The sequence below is a fragment of the Balaenoptera ricei genome, chromosome 8, assembly GCF_028023285.1.
Source record: "Balaenoptera ricei isolate mBalRic1 chromosome 8, mBalRic1.hap2, whole genome shotgun sequence".
Lineage (NCBI taxonomy): Eukaryota > Metazoa > Chordata > Mammalia > Artiodactyla > Balaenopteridae > Balaenoptera > Balaenoptera ricei.
Genome location: NC_082646.1, coordinates 67,602,489 through 67,625,499, shown reverse-complemented (window position 1 = coordinate 67,625,499; position 23,011 = coordinate 67,602,489). Strand labels below are relative to the sequence as shown.

Genomic DNA, 23,011 nt, shown 5'->3' with positions numbered 1-23,011 from the left:
GTTATGCCAAGGTCTTAAAGAAAACTGGAACTGAATAAAGACAGATAACATCCTGAAAAGGAATCCCCATATTGGCTGTTCCCAGATATGTTGTAAAATTTTTATGAGCTTGATCTGTGGGAAACGATGAGAGTCAGGTGGAAGGGAATAGTCAAAAACATACATTGTTGCATATACACTCATATATTTATGAAACAGACATATATATGGTATGTCCATTGATAGTATCACTCCAAATAGATGTGTTTCCTCATTGACTTGGAAAAGGAGGGCAAAATGTAGGCCAGTCAGTTATGACAGTCAATTCTAAACAGTTTAGGTTTTGCACCTGTGATAGCATTTTTTTCTCCTGTTTGCCAGTAAAGACACTGGGGAGAGCAAAATCCTGATTTTTATCCTGTTTGTTTAATGCTTATCATTCTGCTTACTGTCTTTTAGTGACTACTCTGTTTCCAGCTGTCTAAACATTTTCTCACATTCCTGTCAGAATTGTGACTCGAGCTCAGGTTCAAGAAATGCAGTGTCCACTCCCTCATTGTTTTTTGGGTTTTTTTTTTTTTTTTGGCCACACTGTGAGGGGAATCTTAGTTCCCCGACCAGGGATCTAACCCAGGCCCTCAGCAGTGAGAGCACGGAGTCCTAACCACTGGACCGCCATGGAATTCCCCTCTCATTGTTTATTACTTTCTCAGCACGCTTTTAGTTAAGATTTGAAATGATTAAACCAGCTAGCATTATTATATTTCAAATCCAAATCCTATGAGGAGTACTTCTCATTAATAGTGGGATCATCTCCTGATACACCAAATTTGATTATTACTTAATCTTATGATACAATGAATTTGAAAAGTAGACATTTAACCGGAGGTTAAGGCCATTTCTTTTCATCCATTGAAAAAACATTTCTGTAAACTCAGTTATGTGAGCTATTGTTTATTTACTCAGTGTGTATTAATATATTTCATTTGAGAATGCAACATCAAAATTTCTTATGAAGTATGATTCTAATAATATTAATGCATAGTATAAAATAATTCATTTATGTAACTGTATTTTTATGTATGAAATAAAGGGTCTCATGTGTAACCAGTGTGACCAGCTATCTTGACAGCTTCTTTGTGAAAAATTTAGTAAAAAATATCTGACCAGGCCTAGCATGAATTACCATTACTATCTTAGTTGTGGTCACATTAAGCTTAGTTTTGAAGAAGTACTTATTGAATCAAAAAAGAGGATCCTTGGAATTTCCCACAAGTTTTACTGTTAATACTTTTAAAATCAGAATTCCTGTTATAATGTAAACTTGGGGAAATGAGGCCATTTAAATAACTAAGGAGGTCTTCCTACCTAAACTCTCATATTCTCCTTCTGGATGTTATGTGTTTATTTTTTTCTGTGAGAAGGAATTTTCTTACAGCCTTCTTTTTTTTAAAGAGACACCTTTAATTTTTTTAATTACAGGTTGAACAGTAAAATGTGGTTTAGTGAGCTGTAAATTTATAGGTGTGTATGAAGGTCTTGGAAAATATTGAGTGACTGTTATCCCAAGAACCTTCTACAACATTTCACCTTTGAGAGATCTTTAAAATTAGTCACAGTAATGCTATGGACATCTTTTATTATTCTGTAATTTTTTCTTTATATTCACTGTATGTGTAAAGCATTTGAGAAAAGTTAGCATGAGTTGATTTTTCTAGTTTTAGCAGCAAAATATCTGATTGCTTGTTTAAGTAATATATCTATTCGCTTACAAAAGTTAATTTGTTATTTGTGAACACTTCTCTGTGATGGGAACCTTTGATTTGAGAAATCAGTGAAGTTGGTTGAGTTGGAACTAACATAAAGAGATTTAGTTTAATCCTTACTGAAAACCTATAGTTTCATTTAAATTATGTGAAAATATATAGTTGTTATTCTATGGTGTATAGCTTTTAGTACCATTTGCCAAGCCTAATGAGCAGCTGTGATAATGAATGACAGACCTCTAAGAGAATGCGATTATTTGCTATTAATTCACAGAACTGATTCACTTTATATCAGAAGACTTGTTTGTCGAATGAGTAGACCTGATGACACAGGCTCTGTATCATTATATTATTTCATACCCAAGCTCAGACGCGAGTATATTGAAAGACACTTCTGGGTTTTGTTAAACCCAGAAGTTTAACCTGTTAAAACTCCTTAGTTCTGCCAAAGATTATACCTTTCTGCTACCTAAGTAGCTTAAGCCAAGGCTAGTTACACATTAACATGCATTCTTACTAGAATAGCAAGTCTCATACTTTTGGGTCTCACACTTTATACTCTCACAGATGATTGAGAATCTGCAAAGAGTTTTGTTTATGTAGTTTTATCTATTAATTTTTGTGTTAGAACTGACAACTAGAAAAATATAAGCTATTTATTTATTTTAAAAAGGACAGTAAACCATTGCATATTAAATAGCATATTTTTTGAAAAAATAACTGTATTTTCCATAACAAAAAAGATAGGGAAAAGAATGGTATTGTTTTATATTTTTGTAAATATCATTGATATTGGCTTAATAAAAGACAGCTGGATTCTCATACCTGCTTCTACATTCATGCTTTTACAGTACGTTGTTTTGGTTGAAGTATACGAAGAAAATCAGGTCTCACGAATATGTAGTTGGAAAGAGTATTTTTTTTTTTAAACATCTTTATTGAAATATAATTGCTTTACAATGGTGTGTTAGTTTCTGCTTTATAACAAAGTGAATCAGTTATACATATACATATGTTCCCATATCTCTTCCCTCTTGCATCTCCCTCCCTCCCACCCTCCCCATCCCACCCCTCTAGGTGGTCACAAAGCACGGAGTTGATCTCCCTGTGCTATGCGGCTGCTTCCCACTAGCTATCTATTTTACATTTGGTAGTGTATATATGTCCATGACACTCTCTCACCCTGTCACATCTCACCCCTCCCCCTCCCCATATCAAGAGGAGTATTTTTATAGCCTTTTCAGACACTTATGGAAACTCTTGTTTGAATACTACACCAACACTCAACAAATAATAATATCTTAAAGGCTAGTTGCAATGTGAGATATATAAATGCATCAATGAACTTTTATTTACTCTGCTACGATAAAATCTATTGGTTGGCTTTGCACTTTGAAAAATCTTTTATCCATGCATGATTTTATAACATCCTGCATTAGTCATTTGGCAAATAGGGATCAATGAGTTATGCAGATCTTCCAAATGTTGACACATATAGTATTTAAAATATTACATTAGTTAATAATACTCTCATATTAATCAGGAATGCAAAGCTGTCAGGCTCATGATGGTGCTTGAAAGTTCATTTTATCATTGGTAACAAACAGTCTCAGATCTGTATCTTGAAGTGAAAGGCCCATTTCATTCATTTGAGACAATGTCTACCAAATACATAAGACTGTATAAGCATGTTTGTCAGTTATTCTTTCAAGTAAAAAATGGTGTTCTTGGGGGAAAAAAGAGAACAGTTCAGCTCACAACTTAAACATCTACACAAGTAGTTTTTCTCTAAACAACTATCATACTTCTATATGCAGCAAAAGTGCTTTATGTGTATTTACTCTTTGAAACAGAATATTTTGAAAGTTGTATACTCAAGGGTCAAGTTACAATGAAATTAAAATGTTTATTGCTTCATCAAGGAAATTATTAACGGAAACTTTTTTTTTTAATTGCAAATGTGTAGCTTTGAAGAATACAGTGACTACAAGTTTAGTTTGATGTTGCTGCATTGATTACTGTTAAGTTACCAGCAACTTTACCCACCATTACGTTTCCACCATTAATGTAAATGTCAACAAAGTGAAAGAAACAACCAGTTCTTAGTATTAATATGATAATAGTTTTGACCACCGGGACTCCTATGATTCTGTGTACCACACTTTGAGGGCTACTTTTCTAGAATGAAAAAGGCTTATGGTGGCCACAGGAAAGCCAAAGATGTAAAGTCATGGAACTTAGATAAATGAATTGTTGAGGGAGAAATATACATGTAAACAAATTGACAAGTCAAGTTTTCTGTACCAGATTAGTAAAATATATAAGTTCTAGTGCTATATATAGGAAGAAAAGGTTATTATAATTATTTACTATAATAAGAATGTATAAAACGGTTTGGAACACATGAGTGGAACTGCTTGATTCTTTGGTTTAGAGGGGGCCAGAGAAACTGGGGAGCTTCAGAGAAGACTTCACAGAATAAGTGATACTGAAGTGCTCAATAAATATTTGTTCAATGAATTACTATTTCAAAACACAAATGTAGGGCTTCCCTGGTGGCGCAGTGGTTGAGAATCTGCCTGCCAATGCAGGGGACACGGGTTCGAGCCCTGGTCTGGGAAAATCCCACATGCCGCAGAGCAACTAGGCCCGTGAGCCACAGATACTGAGCCTGTGCGTCTGGAGCCTGTGCTCCACAACAAGAGAGGCCGCGACAGTGAGAGACCCGCGCACCGCGATGAAGAGTGGCCCCCGCTTGCCGCAACTAGAGAAAGCCCTCGCACAGAAACAAAGACCCAACACACCCCAAAATAAATAAATAAATAAATAAATAAATTTATTTTAAAAAAAAAAGCCACAAATGTAGTAGAGAAAAATATTTTCACTTAACTAATTAATGTGTCCTTAAGGTTTTCATGCTGTTTCTCTATGTATTCCTCATGATGTCTGCTCAAGGAAATGAGTCGGGTAGAATTTTTCATTTGGTAGAGAAGCTATGAACGTGATTAATGTGTCTCTCTAAATGTAGGAAGTCATCCAAATATTACTTTTCTGATGTCTCTTTAGACTGAGTCAAGGAGTCAATGAGGCAATGAAAGGAGAGGCAGGAAAAAACTAGTAAAGAAGGGGAAAGAAAGTGTTATAGCTGTGATGATAGAAACTAAGGTTAGGTCAAAGGGGGTAATAATCATAATAACTAACACCACGGAATTATATGGCAAAGGCTATTCTGAGTACTTTTCATGTGTTACCTTGTGTGAGCTTCCCAAGGGTACTAGTAGATAGGTACTAATATTCTGCCTTTTACAGATGAGGAAACTAAGGCACTGAAAGGTTAAATAAAGTGCTCCAGGTTACACAGTTATTAAGCAGGGTAACAGAAGGTAATCTGGCACAGAGAGCGGCTGTATTGGTGAGCTCCTTTCTATTTCTATTCCATCTCTTCAACAATACTGTTATCCAGATATTTTTTTCTTCATGTTTTTAGAGATAGACTTTACTTTTTAGAGTACTTTTAGATTCACAGCAAAATTGAGCAATAGTATGAAGAATTCACATATATTCTCTGTTCCCCAAACGCATAACTTCCCACAATATCAGTATCCCCCACCACAGTGGTACATTTGTTACAGACAATGAATGAACTTACATTGGTCACATCATTATCAACCAAAGTCTGTAATTCACCTTAGGTTTCACTCTTGGTGTACATTCTAAAGGTTTTGACAAATGCATAATAAAATGTATCCACAGTTACAGTATTATACAGAATAGTTTCACTGCTCTAAAAAACCTCTAAATTCTGCCTATTTATGTCTCCCCAACCCCAGGCAACTACTAATCTTTTTGCTCTCCATAGCTGTGCATTTTCCAGAATGTTAAGTAGTTGGAATTATACCACGTGTAGCCATTTCGGACTGGCGTCTTTCACTTAGTAATGTGCATTTACGTTTCCTCCATGTTTTTTCATGGCTTGATAACTCATTTCTTTTTAGCACAATAAAGTATTCTGTCACCTGGATGTGCCTTCACCTACTGAAGGACATCTTGGTTACTTCCACGTTTTGGCAATTATGAACAAAGCTGCTATAAACATCCATGTGCAGGTTTTTGTGTGAACATATGTTTTCACCTCCTTCGGGTAAATAGCTGAATTGTGTGGTAAGAGTATGTTTACTTTTGTAAGAAACTGGCGCACAGTGTTCCAAAGTGGCTGTACCATTTTGCATTCCCACCAGCGATAAATAAGAATTCCTGTTGCTCTACATTCTTGTCAGCATTTGGCATTGTCATTGTTTTGTATTTTGGCCATTCTAATAGGTATGTAATCGTATCTTGTTGTTTTAATTTGCTTCCTTTATGAAATATGATATTGAACATCTTTTCATTTGCTTATTTGCCACCTTTATGTCTTTTTTGGAGAGGTATCTATTCAGATCTTTTGCCCCCTTTTTAATTGGTTTGTTCACTTTCTTATTGTTGAGTTTTAAAAACTCTTTGTATGTTTTAGATGACAGTACATTATCAGATATGTGTTTTGCAGATATTTTCTCCCAGTCCTTAGCTTGTCTTCTCATTTTCTTGACAGTGTCTTTCACAGAGCAGAAGTTTTAAATTTTAATGAAGTCTAGCTTATCAGTTATTCCTTTCCTGGTTCATGATTTTGGTGTTGTATCTAAAAAGTCGTTGCCAAAACAAAGATCATCTAGGTTTTCTCCTTTGTCATCTTCTAGGAGTTTTATAGTTTTGTGTTTTACATTTAGGTATATGGTCCACTTTGAGTTAATGTTTGTGAAAGGTGTAAGATCTGTGTCTAGATTCATTTTCTTGTATATGAATGTCTAGTTGGTCCAGCACCATTTGTTGAAAAGACTATTTTTTCTCCATTGTATTGCTTTTGCTCTGTTGTCAAAGTTCAGTTGATTATATTTGTGTGGTTTGTTTCTGGGCTCACCATTCTGCTTTATTGATTTGTCTTTTCGTTGACCGGTACCACACTGTCTTGATTACTGTAGCTTTATAATAAGTCTTGAAGTCAGATAGTGTCACCCTTCCAACTTTGTTCTCCTTCAATATTGAGTTGGCTATTCTGGGTCTTTTGCCTCTCCATATAAACTTTAGCATTAGTTTATCAACATCCATAAAATAACTTGCTGGAATTTTGTTTGGGATTGCGTTGAATCTGTAGATCACACTGGGAAGAATTGAAACTTGACAATATTGAGTCTTCCTATTGATGAACATTGGAATTGCTCTCTCTTTCTCTCTACTTAGTTCTTCTTTGATTTCTCGTCAGAGTTTTGTAATTTTTCTTATATAGACCTTGTACATAATTTATTAGGTTTATACCTAAGTATTTCATTTTTGGGGGTGCTAATGTATGAAGATGGTACTGTGTTTTTAATTTCAAGTAACAGTTCATTGTTGGTGTATATAGGAAAGCAGTTGGCTTTTGTCTATTAACCTTGTATCCTGGAAACTTGCTGGAATTGCTTATTACTTTCAGGTTTTCTACATAGACAATCATGTCATTTGGGAACAAAGACAGTTACACATCTTCCTTCCTAATCTGTAAACCTTTTATTTCCTTGTTTTGGCTAATTGAATTAACTAGGACTTTCAGTACAGTTTAGAAAAGGTGTGGTAAGAGATGATGACCTTGCCTTGTTCCTAATCTTAGCTAGAAAGCTTCTAGTTTCTTACAATTAAGTATGATGTTATCTGTAGGTTTTTGGTAAATGTTCTGTGTCATGTCAAGGAACTTCCCCTCTATGCTTAGTTTGCTGAGAGTTTTTATCATGAATGGGTGTTAGTTTTTCTCAAATGCTTTTTCTGTATCTATTGATATGATCATGTACTTTTTCTTGTTTAGCTTCTTGATGTGATTAATTGACTTTCAATGTTGAACCAGCTCTGCATACCCAAAATGAAGCTTATTTGGTCATGGTTTGTAATTCTTTTCATACATTGCTACATTCAGTTTGCAAATATTTTGTTGAGGATTTTTGCATCTGTCTTCATGAGAGATATTGATGTATAGTTTTATTGTAATTTCTTTTTCTGTTTTTGGCATTAGGATAATGCTGGCTTTATGGAATGAGTCAGGAAGTATTTCCTTGGCTTCAGTCTTCTGGAAGAGATTGTAGAGAATGTTTTAGTTTCATCCTTCAGTGTTTGGTAGAATTCACTGTGAACCCATTGCAGCATGATACTTTCTTTCTATTTTGGAAGATTATTAATTATTGATTCATTTTCTTTAATAGATATAGGCCTATTCAGATTGTCTGCTTCGTCTTGTGTGAGTCTTATCAGATTATATCTTTCAAGAAATTGGTTCATTTCATCTAGATTATCAAATTTGTGGGCACAGAGTTATGCATAGTATCCCTTTATTATCTTTTTAATGTCCACAGGATCTATAGTGATGTCCCTTCTTTCATTTCTGATATTAGGAATTTGTATCTTCTTTTTTATTTTTAGTTTGTCTGGCTAGAGACTTCTTGATTTTAATGTTTTTTTCAAAGAACTAGCGTTAGGTTTTGCTGCTTTTCTCTATTGATTTCCTGTAATAGATTTCACTGATTTCTGCTCTAATTTTATTATTTCTTTTCTTCTGCTTACCTTGGATTTAATTTGCTCTTCTTTTTCTAGTTTCCTAAGATAGAGCTTAGATGACTGATTTTAGATTTTTCTTCTCTATGAATTCAGTGCTATAAAATTCCCTCTAAGCACTGCTTTTGCTGAATCCCACAAATGTTAAGCTGTATTTTCATTTTCATTTAGTTAAAAATATTTGAAAATTTCTTTTGAGATTTTTGTCTTTGATCCATGTATTACTTAGAAGTGTGTTGTTTAATCTCTGAGTGTTTGGGGATTTTCCAGCTATCTTTCTGTAATTGATTTTTAGTTTAATTTTATTGTGGTCTGGGACATGCACTATATGATTTCTATTCTTTTAAATACATTAAAGTGTATTTTATAGCCCAGAATGTGGTCTGTCTTGATGAACAAGATATCTTTTTCATTGTACTGAATTGAAGAGTCTTAGATTAATGACGATATTTTAAAATAATTCTGTTTTCTGTCCATGGTAGATACTGAGCACTTTATCTTCAACTTATTTCATGATTTGTTCTAATGGTGCAAAGTTTTCATCTTAGTGATCTGTTCCTACATATGCCAACCCCAGTCTCAGAATGAGTGGCATCTGTGGAAAATCTAGGCTGTCTTCATAAAATGCATATGCACATTAGTGAAAGTATTCTACATCATGAATCTGCAAGTGATTTTTAAAAAATATTGGCTGAAGTAACGTATCACATCTGGAAATTTTTTTAAATGGGGAGACATTTCTCAGGGATTTATAACTAATAAATTTACCTTATACTTTTAAGATGTGACAATTTTTTTTTTTCTATCTCATTTAGTTTTGTCAACCTGGAGGGTGGCAGCTGTCCAGAGAGAGGAAGCAGCCAACGTTTTTTGTGGTGGTCCTGACAGATATTGACTCAGATCGACATTACTGCTCATGCCTAACCTTTTATGAGGCAGAGATCAATCTTCAGGTACAGCAACTTTTCTAGCCAAATTACAGCCAAAGAGACAGCATTTAGGAATCTTTTTATTATGCCATATTTGTTTTTGTTAGAATAGCAAGTTTGAGTTCTATGAGCTACTTTAAAATGACTGAGGTACTATATTGTTGAAGAAGAGAGCAAGAAGGTAAAGTTATTGTCCAAGTTTAATTTTTCTTCTTTAAAATATTGTTCATAATCTGCATACTTCTAAGAATAGCATATCTGCAAATTGGTTTATTAAGAAGATTTGTATCCTCTCATGATGAACCTGTGGTTTTTCCCTTTCAGTCTTTCTCCTGAGGTGTCTTTCACAGAATATAGAGCATTTAATCAGAATGTTTATAAATCACTTATCACAATGCTTGATATTATTTTTTAAGTGCTGAAGTAACTGTTAACTCATTATTATTAGTGGTGGTAGTATCAAAATGATGGGACTGACATTAATAGGCTAGAACTATAGAAATTAAAAATACTGGGTCTTTCAGAGTATTAGCTGGGGTTCTCTCAGTTTCAAACAACTGGATCTACTGTCTCTAATTTATTCAGAAAAGGATTTATGAGAAAGTATTGGGTAGTTTATGTAATTTCATGGGTAAGGGGTGAGCAGGGAACCAGTTCTGTGTACTAGGAACTGCCTAGCTTGGGGCTGTTCATACTTTTTCAACCTTTTGTCACTTGACACTTATGATGTTGGGTACCAGACAATACAACCTTCACAATAATCACACTAAAAAAAATCCATTCTCCCATGTGTAGCCCCTATCACACGTTGGTGACTTATGCTTTAAGTGTCATATGGGTTGTTTCGTTGTGTCAGTCAGATTGCATGCAGATCCCCCCCCAAAGGAATCAGAAAAACTTTGTTGTTGTTGTTATTTGTTTGTTTGCTTGTTTTGCTTTCAAGGCCCTATAGTATGAGAAGGAAACTATAAAACAGTTTGCAGGATGTTGAGTGAGCCAATTGCATTATCTGCTGTGCTTTCTGCTACATACAGATGAATGAGTATCACCACCAGGGAAAAGGATTGGCTTGCTTTCTGAAATGACCTCACAAAGGAGCATTTGTTATTTTTGTTATTTTAATTAAATGCCAAGATCTGAATTTTCTGGATGCAGAAATTTCATTTTTCAGTACAAGAGGAGACAAACCACCTTTCATGGTACAGACTCACATTATCCAAGTTCATTAGACTGATGTATTAAAACCAGCATGCTAGCTTTTTAATTTACAGTGATAAGTTAAAAGGTTATATAGAACAAAATATACATTATCTATATTATCAGCACATTTTCTCCTTATTGTCAGATCTTTGTGGGAAGCCATATCAAAATCAGAAGCATTTTGATTGTGGAATAAAACCAAGGAATATTTGATGTCAAATATTTAACACTTGCCAGATTAACACAGCCCATTGTTTATACAGTTGACCCTTGAACAACATGGGCTTGAACTGCATGGGTCCACTTATACGCAGATTTTTTTCAGTAACTATATACTACAGTACTGCATGATCCATCGTTGGTTGAATATGTGGATGCAGAGGGCCAACCGTAAAGTTAATATGTGGATTTTTGACTGCACAGAGGGGTCGGCACCCCTAAACCCTGCATTGTTCGGGGCCAACTGTTTTTGAAATTAGGGATTATGTTGTCAATTCAGACAGAAAACTTAGATGTCTATGATTCTAGTCATTTCTGTCCTGATTAGTGTTCGGGTGGATGTTGCCAACAAATAGCCGATCTAATTCCCATTTTGGTCAATTCAGTCTAAATAAGAAAAAATGTTCTCTTGTTGAGAGCCTTGCTATCTTTTTCAGGTGACCTTTCATTTCTCTGTTGATCTTTTGAACATAAGTCAGTGCTGAGAATGCAGTATTTTCTTTTATTTCCATATTCTTGAGGGTACCTCTTTACAACTCCCTAGAATTATCTAATGAAACTAACTGTGATTATTTGGGTTCTTCTTCTCTCCATCATTACCAACCCCTTAGCCCCCAAATAAACTCACAGAAAAGTAATACATTAAGACAATGTAGGGGGTTTCAGTCCAAGATGGTGACATAGGAAGCTTCTGAACTCACTTCTATGGACACACTGAATCCACAGCTACACACGGAGCAATTTCTGCTGAAAGAAATCCAGAAACTAGCCGAGCAGTTCCTATATAGCAGGCAAACGAGAATATATCCACACTGAAGTGAGTAGAAAAGGCTGAGATGCAGTCTCACCATAAATGTCCCCTGGCAGAGAGACATGCAGTTGCGAAGCAACTTACAACTTCCAGCTCCTCCCCTGAGGTGCGAAGGGTTTGGACCCAACATCTAGCCCCCATCTTTTTAGACTTCCACTTGAGGTAAGGACCCAAAAACACCTAGCTCTGAAAAACAATGGGGCTTTTATTCATGAGACCCACCAGACTATAACAAGCAAAGAGTTCTTAATGGGTTTTCAAGGATTTGCTCTGGCTCAGCATGGAGGAAGCAGAGAGAAACACCCATCTGTCAGTCTTTGCCTGAATGAATCCTGTTTGCATACTTTAAAAGCTACTGCCTGAGGGTCAGGTTTCTAACTTAGCACACATCTAGGAGCTAATTTTGATTCTGTTTGGAGACCAGGGATCTGGCAGGTGCCATCACTGTTCTCTCTCTAGCCTGCTCCAGTTCACTGGTTTCTTCTTGGAAAGAGCTTGTGCACATGTTTGGCGCCCCAGATTTTGCAGCTGCTGCCCAAGGGACACACCCTTTTAAACCTTTGACTCTGTGGCCAACAGGACTTGAGCTCCCAGGTCCCACAGGATTGTAGCAAACGAAGTTCTTAACTGGCTATCCCCCAAGGCTCAGCGCAGAGGGAGCAGACAGAAACACCCATCTCCCAGTCTGCACTGAAAGATACATATTTGCATACATTAAAAGCTGCTACCTGAAGGTCTGGCTTCCAATCCACCTGAATCTAGGTGCTGACTATGATCCTCCCCTTTGGGACACTATCAGGTATTGGTATACCCTCAACTACAGTGAGCACTAAGAATAAAGTAGGCTGCTTGGACCATCATAAAGATTTGAGAGACAACCAAGAGCTAGGGCAGGTTTGAATACTAAGGTTCATCTCCTACAAGAGGCCACTCCTTCAGGACTAGGAGAGGTAGATGTTTTAAATAATGCATAGAAACCAACACAGAGAGTCAAGGAAAATGAAGAAATAGGAATATGTTCTAAATGAAAGAACAAGGTAAAACCTCAGAGAAAGACCTTAATGAAGTGGAGATGAGTGATTTACCTGATAAAGAGTTTAAAATAATGGTCATAAAGATGCTTATTGAGCTCAGGAGAAGAATGGATGAACAAAGTAAGAATTTCAACAAAGGAATAGAAAGTGTAAGAAAGTACCAAATAGAAGTCGCAGAGCTGAAGAGTATAGTAAGTGAGCTGAAGAATACAATAGAGGGGTTCAACAGCGCACTACATGACACAGGAGAGAGGATCAGTTTACATGAGGACAGGGCAGTGGAAATCATCTAATTAAAACAGCAAAATGAAAAAAATGGAAAAGAATAAAGATAGCTTAAGGGACTTAGGAGATAACATCAAGCAAACCAACATTCGCATGATAGGGGTCCCAGGAGGAGAAGAGAAAGAGAAAGGGGCAGAAAACTTACAAGAAGAAATAATGGCTGAAAACTTTCCTAACCTGGGGAAAGAAACAGATATTCAGATCCAGGAAGCCCAGAGAGTTCCAAATAAGATGACCCCAAAGAGACCAACACCAAGACACATTATAATTAAAGTGTCAAAAGTTAAAGACAAAGAGAGAATCTTAAAACAGCAAGAGAAAAATAACTTGTTCATAAAAGGGAACCCTGATAAGACGATGATCAGATTTTTCAGCAGAAACTTTGCAGGCCAGAGAAGAGTGGCAAGATTTATTCAAAGTGCTGAGAGAAAAAAAACTGTCCATCAAGAATATTCCACCTGGCAAGTTGTCCTTCAGGGTCGAAGAAGAGAAGAAAGAGTTTTGCAGACAAGCAAAAGCTAAAGAAGCTAATCACCACTAGACTGGCCTTACAGGAAATGTTAAAGGGACTTCTTTAAGCTGAAATGAAAAGGTGCTAATTAGTAACAGGAAAACATATGAAAGTATAAATCTCACTTGTAATGGTAAATATATACTAAAATACAGATAAATAAAGAATTTTGAAACAGCAAGGAAACAAATTGACAGTAGTAAATACATACTGATCAATAATTAATTTAAATGTAAAATGACTAAATTTTCCAATCCAAAGATGTAGAGTGGCTGAATAGATTAAAAAAAAAAACAAAAAGACCTAGAACAAAACTCACTTCAGTTTTAAGGACACACATTGACTGAAAATGAAGGGTAGAAAAAGATACTTCATGCAAATGGAAATCAAAAGAAAGCTAGGGTAGCTATACTTAATATAAGACAAAATGACTTTAAACTAAAAACTGTAATGAGAGACAAGGAAAGTCATTGTATAATGATAAAGTAGTCAACTCATCAAGAGAGTATAACACTTATAAATATTTATGCATCTATTATCAGAGCACCTAAGCATATAAAGTAAATCTGAAGGTAAAAATTGATAGCAATACAATAATAGTAGAAGACTTAAGCCACATTTAACAATGGATAGATCATCCGGACAGAAAATCAATACAGAAAACTGGATTTAAACAGTATGTTAGACCAGATGGACCTAACAGACATACATAGAATCTTCCATACAACAGCAGCTGAATAAACATACTTCTCAAGCACATGTGGGACATTCTCCAGGATAGGTAATGTGTTAGGCCACAAAACAAGTCAATAAATTTAAGAAGATTGAAATCATATCAAGCTTCTTTTCCAGCCACAAAAGTATAGTACTAGAAATCAATTACAAGAAGAGAACTGGAAAATTTACAAATATGTGGAGGTTAAACAACATACTACTGAATGGGTCAAAGAATAAACTAAATGGAATAAAAAAATACCTTAAGACAAATGAAAATGCAAATACAGCATACCAAAATTTATTGGCTAAAGCAAAAACAAAAGCAGATATAAGGGGGAAATTTATAGTGATTAACACCTACATTAAGAAAAGAGTAAAATCTCAAATAAGCAACTTAAGTTTACACCTGAAGGAGCTAGAAGAAGAAGAACAAACTAGGCCCAAAATTAATAGAATGAAGGAAATAACAAATATCAGAGTGGAAATAAATGAAACAGAGTAAAAAGACAATAGAAGAAAAATCAGTGAAACAAAGAGTTGTTTTTTTTTTGAAAAGATAAATCGACAAACCTTTAGCTATACTCAGCAGGATAAAAAGGGAAAGGACTCAAAATTAGAAATGAAAGAGGAAATGTTAGATTTGATACCACAAAAATACAAAGGCTCATAAGAATACTGTGAAAAAATACACACCAACAAATTGGACAGCCTAGAAGAAGTGAATAAATTCCTACTAACATACAACCTACCAAGTCTGAATCATGAAGAAATATAAAATATGAACAGAGCAATAGTAGTAAAGATATTGAATTGGTAATCAAAAACGTCCTACCAAGGAAAAATCGAGGACCAGATGGCTTTACTTGTCAATTCTGCTACGCATTTAAAGAAGAATGAATAACAATCCTTCTCAAATTCTTCCCCCCCAAAAAAAAGAGAAGAGGAGGAAACACCTTCAAACTCATTTTACAAGGACAGCATTACACTGATACCAAAGACAGACATGGGCACTACAAGAAAAGGAAACTACAGGCCCTGATGAACATAGATGCAAAAATTCTCAACAAAATAAAGGCAAACCAAATTCAGCAATACATTAAAAGGATCATACACCATGATCAAGTGGGATTTATTCCTGGATGCAGGGTTCAACATATGCAGATCAATGAATGTGATCCACCACATTAACAAAATAAAAGGATGAAATTCATATGATCTTCTTAATTGATGCAGAGAGATCTGTCAAAATTCAACATCCATTCATGATAAAACTCTCAACAAACTGGGTATAGAGTGAACATACTTAAGCATCATAAAGGCCCTTTATGACAAGTCCACAGCTCACATCATACTCAATGGTGAAAAGCTGAAAGTTTTTCCTGTAAGATCCAGTACTAGTCAAGAACGCCCACTCTTGCTACTGTTATTCAACATAGTATTGGATGTCCTAGCTAAAAGAATTTGTCAAGAAAAAGAAATATAAGCCATTCAAATCAGAAAGGAAGAAATAAAACTGTCTCTATTTGTTGATGACATGATATTATATATAAAAAATCCTAAAGACTACCAAAAAACTGTTAGCACTAATAAAGGAATTCTGTAAGGTCGCAGGATACAAAATTGATAAACAAAAATCAATTGAGTTCCTATACACTAACAACAAATTATCAGGAAGAGAAATTAAGAATATAGTCCTATTTATAATTGCATGAAAAAGAATAAATACCTGGGTATAACTTTACCAAGGAGGTAAAAGATCTGTATCCTGAAAACTGTGTAAGACATTAATGAAAGAAATTGAAGAAGACACATATAAATGGAAAGATACCCCATGCTAATGGATTGGAAGGCTTAATAATGTTGAAATGTCCATACAGCTCTAAGAAATTTACAGATATGGTGCAGTCCCTATCGAAAGTCCAGTGGCATATTTCACAGAAATAAAACAAAGAATCCTAAAATTCATATGGAGCCACAAAATACTCTGAATAGCCAAAGTATTCTTGAGAAAGAAGGTTAAAGGTGGAGTCACACTTCCTAATATCAAAGTGTATTACAAAATTTTATTAATCAAACCGTATGGTATTGTCATAACAACAGACATGTAGATCAATAAAACAGAATACAGAGCCTGGAAAATAAACCCATGTGTATATAGTCAATTAATTTGCAACAAAGGAGCCAAGGATATACAGTGGCGAAAAGATAGTCTATTTGATAAATGGTGTTTGGAAAATTAGACAGCTATATGCAAAAACAAACAAAAAAACAGGATCCCTATCTTACACCATACACAACAATAAATTCAAAATGGATTAAAGATTTGAAAGTAAGTCCTGAAACCGAGTAAGTTCTAAAAGAAAACTTAAGGGGTGAGCCCCTTAACAAAGGTCTTGCCAATGACTTTTGGCAAAAATAAGTGGGATTGCTTGAAACTAAAAGCCTTCTGCACAGCAAAGGAAACTATCAACAAAATCAAAAAGCAACCTGCTGAATGGGAGAAGATATTTGCAAACCACATATCTGTTAAGAGGTTAATATCCAAAATATATAAAGAACTCATGCAACTCAATAGCAAAAAACCAAACAATCCAATTTTTAAATGGGAAAGGACTTGAATAGACATTTTCCCAAAGAAGTCATACAACAGGTACAAGAAAAGATGCTCAACGTCACTAATCAGGGAAATGGAAATCAACACCATAATGAGATATCACCTCATACCTGTTAGAATGGCAATTTTCAAAAAGGTAAGAGGTAACAAGTGTAGTCAAGGCTGTAGATAGAAGGGAACCCTTGTGAACTGTTGGTGGAAATGTGAATTGGTGCAACCACTATGGAAAATGGTATGGAGGTTCTTAAAAAAATTAAAAATAGAACTGCCTTATGATCCAGCAATCCCACTTCTGGGTATCCAAAGGAAATGAAAACAGGGTATCGAAGAGTTATTTGCACTCCCATGTTCATTGCAGCATTATTCACAATAGCCAAGATACGGCAACAAGCTAAGTGTCCATCAACGGTTGAACGGATAAAGATGTTTTATATACATGCATACATACATATGAACACACACATATATATTTCATACATACATACACACAATGGAATATTCAGTCATAAGAAAGAAGGAAATCCTACTGTTCATAACAACATGGATGGTTATGCTAAGTGAAATAAGTCAGAGGATGACAAATACTGTATGGTATCATTTATATGTAGAATCTTAACAACAACAACAACAAAAAAGTCAAACTCAAGAGAGATAGAGAGTGGAATAGTGGTCACCAGGGGCTGAAGCTTTCAAGAAATAGGGAGAGGTTGGTAAAATAATACAGACTTTCAGCTATAAGATTAATAAGGTCTGAGGATCTCTAGTAAAACATGATGACTACAGTTGATAGCACTGTATTGTATGATTGAAATTTACTAAGAGCGTAGATCTTAAATGTTTTCATCTCCCCCCACACACACAAAAAAAGTATCTAAGGTGATGGATGTATTAATTAACTAGATGGAGGATACCTTTAACAGTGTATCCATACGTCATATCACTACTCTAAATATCTTAAAATGTTGTCAATTATACCTCTATAAACCTGATTAAAAAAAGACAATTTAGCAGGTGTAAAGAGATTCTAGGAAGCCCAATTAAACTTACAGAAATCAATACAGGATGACTTATAGCAGGCATTTTTGGAGAGGTTCTAGGAATTCTTGGATATTTTTCAAACTTTTCATTTGGAAATAATTTCAAACTTACAGAAAAGTTACAAGAATATTGCAAACATCTATATACCCTTTACCTATATTTGCCCATTTAAAATATTTTGTCCCATTTCTTTATTATCATAGATATTAATTCTCTTTAATAGACCCCTCTCTCCTTCCCTTACTCCCTCTTTCACCTTACACACACACACAGAAATTTTTTTCTGAACTATTTGAGACAAATTTGTGTGCATCATTTCCCTTTGCCCTAAAGTCTTCAGTGTATGTTTCATAGGAATAAGTATTTTCTTATGTAAACATAGTATGGTTATCAATATCAGAAAATCAATATCAATATTATACCTTTATCTCATCTACCATCCATTCAATTTTGTCATTTGACCTAATGCTCTTTATGCTCCCCCCCCACCTTTTGGTCCTCCAGTACAGGATGTAATTTAAAATTCTGTATTGCATTTAATTATCTTTTGTCTGTCTTCATCTGGAATAGTTGCTCAGCCTTTGACATTTTCAAATAATGCAGGTCCCAATGCCCCTTTTAAATAGAATGCTTAATATTTTTTGTTTTTCTGATGTCTCTCACTTTAGATTCAGGTTATACATCAGTAATTAGATTACTACCAGCATTTGGAATACTAAGTGTATGTCCTACTAAGGGCACACATCTGGAAGTACACAATGTCTGTCTGCTACGCACCTGCCTTACTGATGCTGTTCTTTTTGAGTACCTAGTCTGGTGATTGTCAGATATCTCCATTGTATAGTTGCTATTTTTTTTTTCTTTGCTTGCGACTAATAAGCCATGAGTGGTAAGATACTTTAAGACTATGCAGGGCTTCCCTGGTGGCGCAGTGGTTGAGAATCTGCCTGCCAATGCAGGGGACGCGGGTTCGAGCCCTGGTCTGGGAAGATCCCACATGCCACGGAGCAGCTGGGCCCGTGAGCCACAACTACTGAGCCTGCGCGTCTGGAGCCTGTGCTCCGTAACGGGAGGGGCCGCGATAGTGAAAGGCCCGCGCACCGAGATGAAGAGCGGTCCCCGCACCGCGATGAAGAGTGGCCCCCGCTTGCCGCAACTAGAGAAAGCCCTCGCACGAACCGAAGACCCAACACAGCCATAAATAAATAAATAAATAAATAAAATAGCTATTAAAAAAAAAAAAAAGACTATGCAAATATTCTATTACTCATTAATTATCCCCCCTGCCAGATTCAGCATTTAGTGATGATTCTTGCCTGTGCCAATTTTTATTATGATGGTTGCAAACTGATTATTTTCCAACTATGCACACTCTCTACCTGTACCTTTACCAGTCAGCAGTTGACATTTTACGTTTTCTGTCTTGTCTATCTATGTGAGTTATAGATTCATGTATTCCAGTTTCTTTTTTCTTCAGTAGTATATAATTAATGGTTTTCACTGTTTTAATGCCCAGATTGTTCAGGATTTGACCAGTGGGCAACCCTTCAGAGTGGTTCCTGTGTTCTCTTGACAAGCCCCATCAAGCGTTTTTCTAGCATTTTTAAACTTTCTTTCATAACAAGCTGATCCAGGATCATCTTTTTCCTTCCCTTCCTCAGCCTTGAAATCAGCCAATTCTCCAAGGAGCCCTGGCTCATTTGAGTAGGGAATAATATTAAAAACCAAGATTAGGGTTCTTGTATATTTGGAATCAATGTTTCAAAATTATTTTTCTTTTTAGCTCAGATATTTTCCTATTTGCCATTTTAACTGGACCAAAACATTGTAATTTATTTAGTATTTACAATCACCTTACAGAAAGTTAGAGTCTGCTTCATATGAGTTTTTTAAGATTCTGAAAATGTAAATAAGTTAGAAGAGTTCTGGCTCCTATATAAGTTCACTTAGGTAGTAGACGCTAGCCAGAATTATGTAACAGCTTTTCTGTGTGAAGAACAGAGAGATAATATCTTTTGGAATTGGTCCAAAAAATGGTAAAAACAATGAGGTAATATTTGAAAAAGATAATATTAAAGCCCAGATGATGTTCCTTTCTAGGTCATCATTAATGTTGTTCCCGTTTTCATTGTGAACAGTTAATTATGTACTTTTAAAAAAATGTGTTTTTCTTTTATTTTTGGATCATATCATCAATTCAAAAATAGATCTTTTAATTCTCATTTGGTGTGAATTACTTCATACCAAATATACTATGACACATTATTTGGAAGTCTAAAGAAGAGGAACTTAGGGATACAAACTATCCAAAGTATAATTGTGCAACTTTAAAAATGTTGGCTCTTATCTCTCTAAGATACAGTAACACTGTCAAAAATCACAAGCATTAAACTTTTGATAACATATTCCCAGAATTATCCAACTAGGCAATGTGATTATAAAATTTTTTAAGTAATCAGTAAAATATGATAGATGTGAGGTTGCTTTATATGACTTACCTTAAAAAATGATAGACCTGTCTAAATTTTTTATTTAGTTGTATCACTTTGGAGTCTTTTAATGTGTTTGTAAACGTGTTTATGAACCAATAATGATGCAGTTCAGACAAAAGACATTTTGGTATGTTAGCAAACGAAATGTGATCAGAGAAAAGGGGTGAAATGAATGAATGTACTTCGGAATAACACTGACATATAGTAGGTACACAAGGAAGGTTTTATTTTCATTTTTTATTATGGAAATTCTGAAACAAATAGAAAATTTAAGTGAGTAGTATAATAAATCCCATTACACTTGACCCAGCTTTAAAAATTATCAGCATTTTGTCAATCTTTTAAAATCTAAATCCTTGATTTTTTTTTTTTTAGGGAGAGACATTTAAAAGCAAACCCCAGACACCATATTTCACCTGCAAATATTTTAGTATGTATCTCTAACTGGTAAAGACTTCTTTAGATTACCAATCTGCCATTATAATTTTTAACAAAATTAATTGTAATTTTGAATAACCCCTTAATATTATCTAATATCCAACTTACATATTTTTAAATTTAAAAAAATTGTCTCAAAAATGTCTTGGTTTATTCAAACAAGTTCCACACATTGTATTTGGTTGATATTTCTTAACTTCTTTCTGTAACAGTCCCTCTTCTGGGGGTGGTAGAAGAACTGGGTCATTTGTCCCAGTTCTATGGAATGCTCTATATTCTGGATTTGGCTGATTAATTCTCCATGTTATTTTTTAACTTGTACCTCTACTCTCTATAGTTTGCATAAAGTAATATTTAGATCTAGAGGCTTAATTGATTCACATTCAATTTTTAAAGCAAAGATTGTACTGTACTTCCTATTGTGTTACATCAAGATGAACTTATTTTCTGGTTGTTCTACTTTTAGTAATTTATGATTGATTTGTGGGTTTGGGGTAGTGCCAGCCTTTCACTTAATAGTTTGGGATCTATTGATGATCATTGCCTAAATACATTATTTCAGTAGGAATTGCAAAAGGTAATTTCCTCGTTCTATTATTCCTTCTGCATTTATTGACTGAAATTCAACTATTAAAAAGAGCTTTCATTGACCACAGTTTGATAGAGAAGACAATTGTTTCCCCTTATTTTTAAAAATTTTCAAAGTAGTAGATTGGTACCCTAGCAATCTTCAGTAGTGACCAATTAAAAAATTATCATTATGAACTCATGGATTTTTGTGTATTTGTTGAGTTTCAATCAGCTGTGATTTTTATGTATTTTGATTCTGTTAGTCTTTGACAGATTCTTTACTTTTTGACTAAGATGAATAGTCTCATTTTGTACATTTTTCTGGCCCAAATATAGAATGTCATTTCTCCAGGGAGTCCTGGTTTCCTTTACTAGAAAATAGTATTTAATAAGTTCTTGATTGTATAAATGAATTATTAACACTGGTATGATGCTTAGTACAGTGTCTGGCATGTAGAATATATGTTACAGTTATTGTTTTCTTTTATATTCTCATATTAATTAGCCTAGAACTGTGGTTCTTAGAGTGCAGTCCCTGGATCAGCAGTATCAGTATCACTGGGGACTTTCTTAGAAATGTCAATTCTCAGACCTACTGAATCAGAAATTTTAGGGGTGAGACCCAAAAATATATTTTAGCAAGCCCTCAGTGATTTTGCTGCACACTGAAGTGTGAGAACCACTGGTCCAGAGTAGAAGTTCCTAACTCATCTGGTGAGAATGGGCCACAGGCATGCTGAATATTTTCTTAGGGCAGCTGTAAAGCACCCGAGCTCCCAGCAGTCTTGTCCATTTTCTCATCTTTTCAAATCTTATTTTACTTTATGAAATGTGAGAATTAATGAAACAGATGTTAATTATAATAATATATTTATGAAATAAACATTGTATTAACCTAGCCTCCTAAGGATACAGAACACAGGAATATATACATATTTCAGTTTCATACATTTTCTGTCCTAAAATAGCTTGTGACAGCCTTTCTCAGCATGTGTTCCATAGGGCACTAGGTCCTCTCGATGCTCTGTAATAAACAGGGTTTCAGTGGTCCAGTAAGTTGGAGAAATAATTTATATTATATCTCCTTTGCTTGGCATTGTAGAAATAATATTTGCATATCAAAGTCCGAAAAATCCTGCAGTAAAGAAACCTTTTTAACTTGGCTTTAACTTACTGTTTCCAAAATGTTTTGATTAGGAGATCTTTTTTGCTAAGCAGTATCTGTTAGCTTCCAGCAGAAAACACTTTGGAAAATGCTGCCTTATGAGTATATTTTTTTTAAAAAATTACGGACTATGCGCCACTTAAAAATACGGAGCTTTCTGGGTGAATATATAGTAACCCTACAAATGAATTTGTCCTACCTTTGGAATACTGTAGCACACAGGAGCTGCTGAAGGGGGAAATATCAGGATATTCTCTTTGCTAGAGGTAAACTGGATTCTGAAGACTAGTGGCCTGATTTGTCTGAAGCCTTGTTATCCTAAAATTTGTATGTTTCATGTAGTCATTATTTTCCAGACCAATGCAAGGATAAACTAGGTTTTGTCATATAGACGTGTCAACATGATTAAGGGATTATTTGGCAAGAAATGAAGAAGTTTGCTGGGGGAACTGTAGACCTTACAGAATTTTGCAACTACTTAAAACTTTTTTATTTCCAATTTTGGAAAATCTTAAAGTCTTTAAATTGCTTAACTGAGGCAACTCTATATAATGGTACACTGTAATAAATTACTTACTTTTCAAAAAGGAAATGCAGAACTGGAAGTTTTTTACTTGCATAATTCCTTTCA

At 34.9% G+C, this 23,011-nt stretch overlaps 1 protein-coding gene across 5 annotated transcripts in view; it reads left to right on the top strand.

Moving 5' to 3' along the window:
• SBF2 (SET binding factor 2) overlaps positions 1–23,011 on the top strand; it is a 470,059-nt gene that overhangs the window by 199,111 nt on the left and 247,937 nt on the right. For all 5 annotated transcript variants that reach the window (XM_059931110.1, XM_059931111.1, XM_059931112.1 and 2 more), the window contains exon 3: positions 9,173–9,310. In XM_059931110.1, coding sequence (XP_059787093.1) covers positions 9,173–9,310 — 138 coding nt within the window. The remainder of the gene's footprint in view (positions 1–9,172; positions 9,311–23,011) is intronic.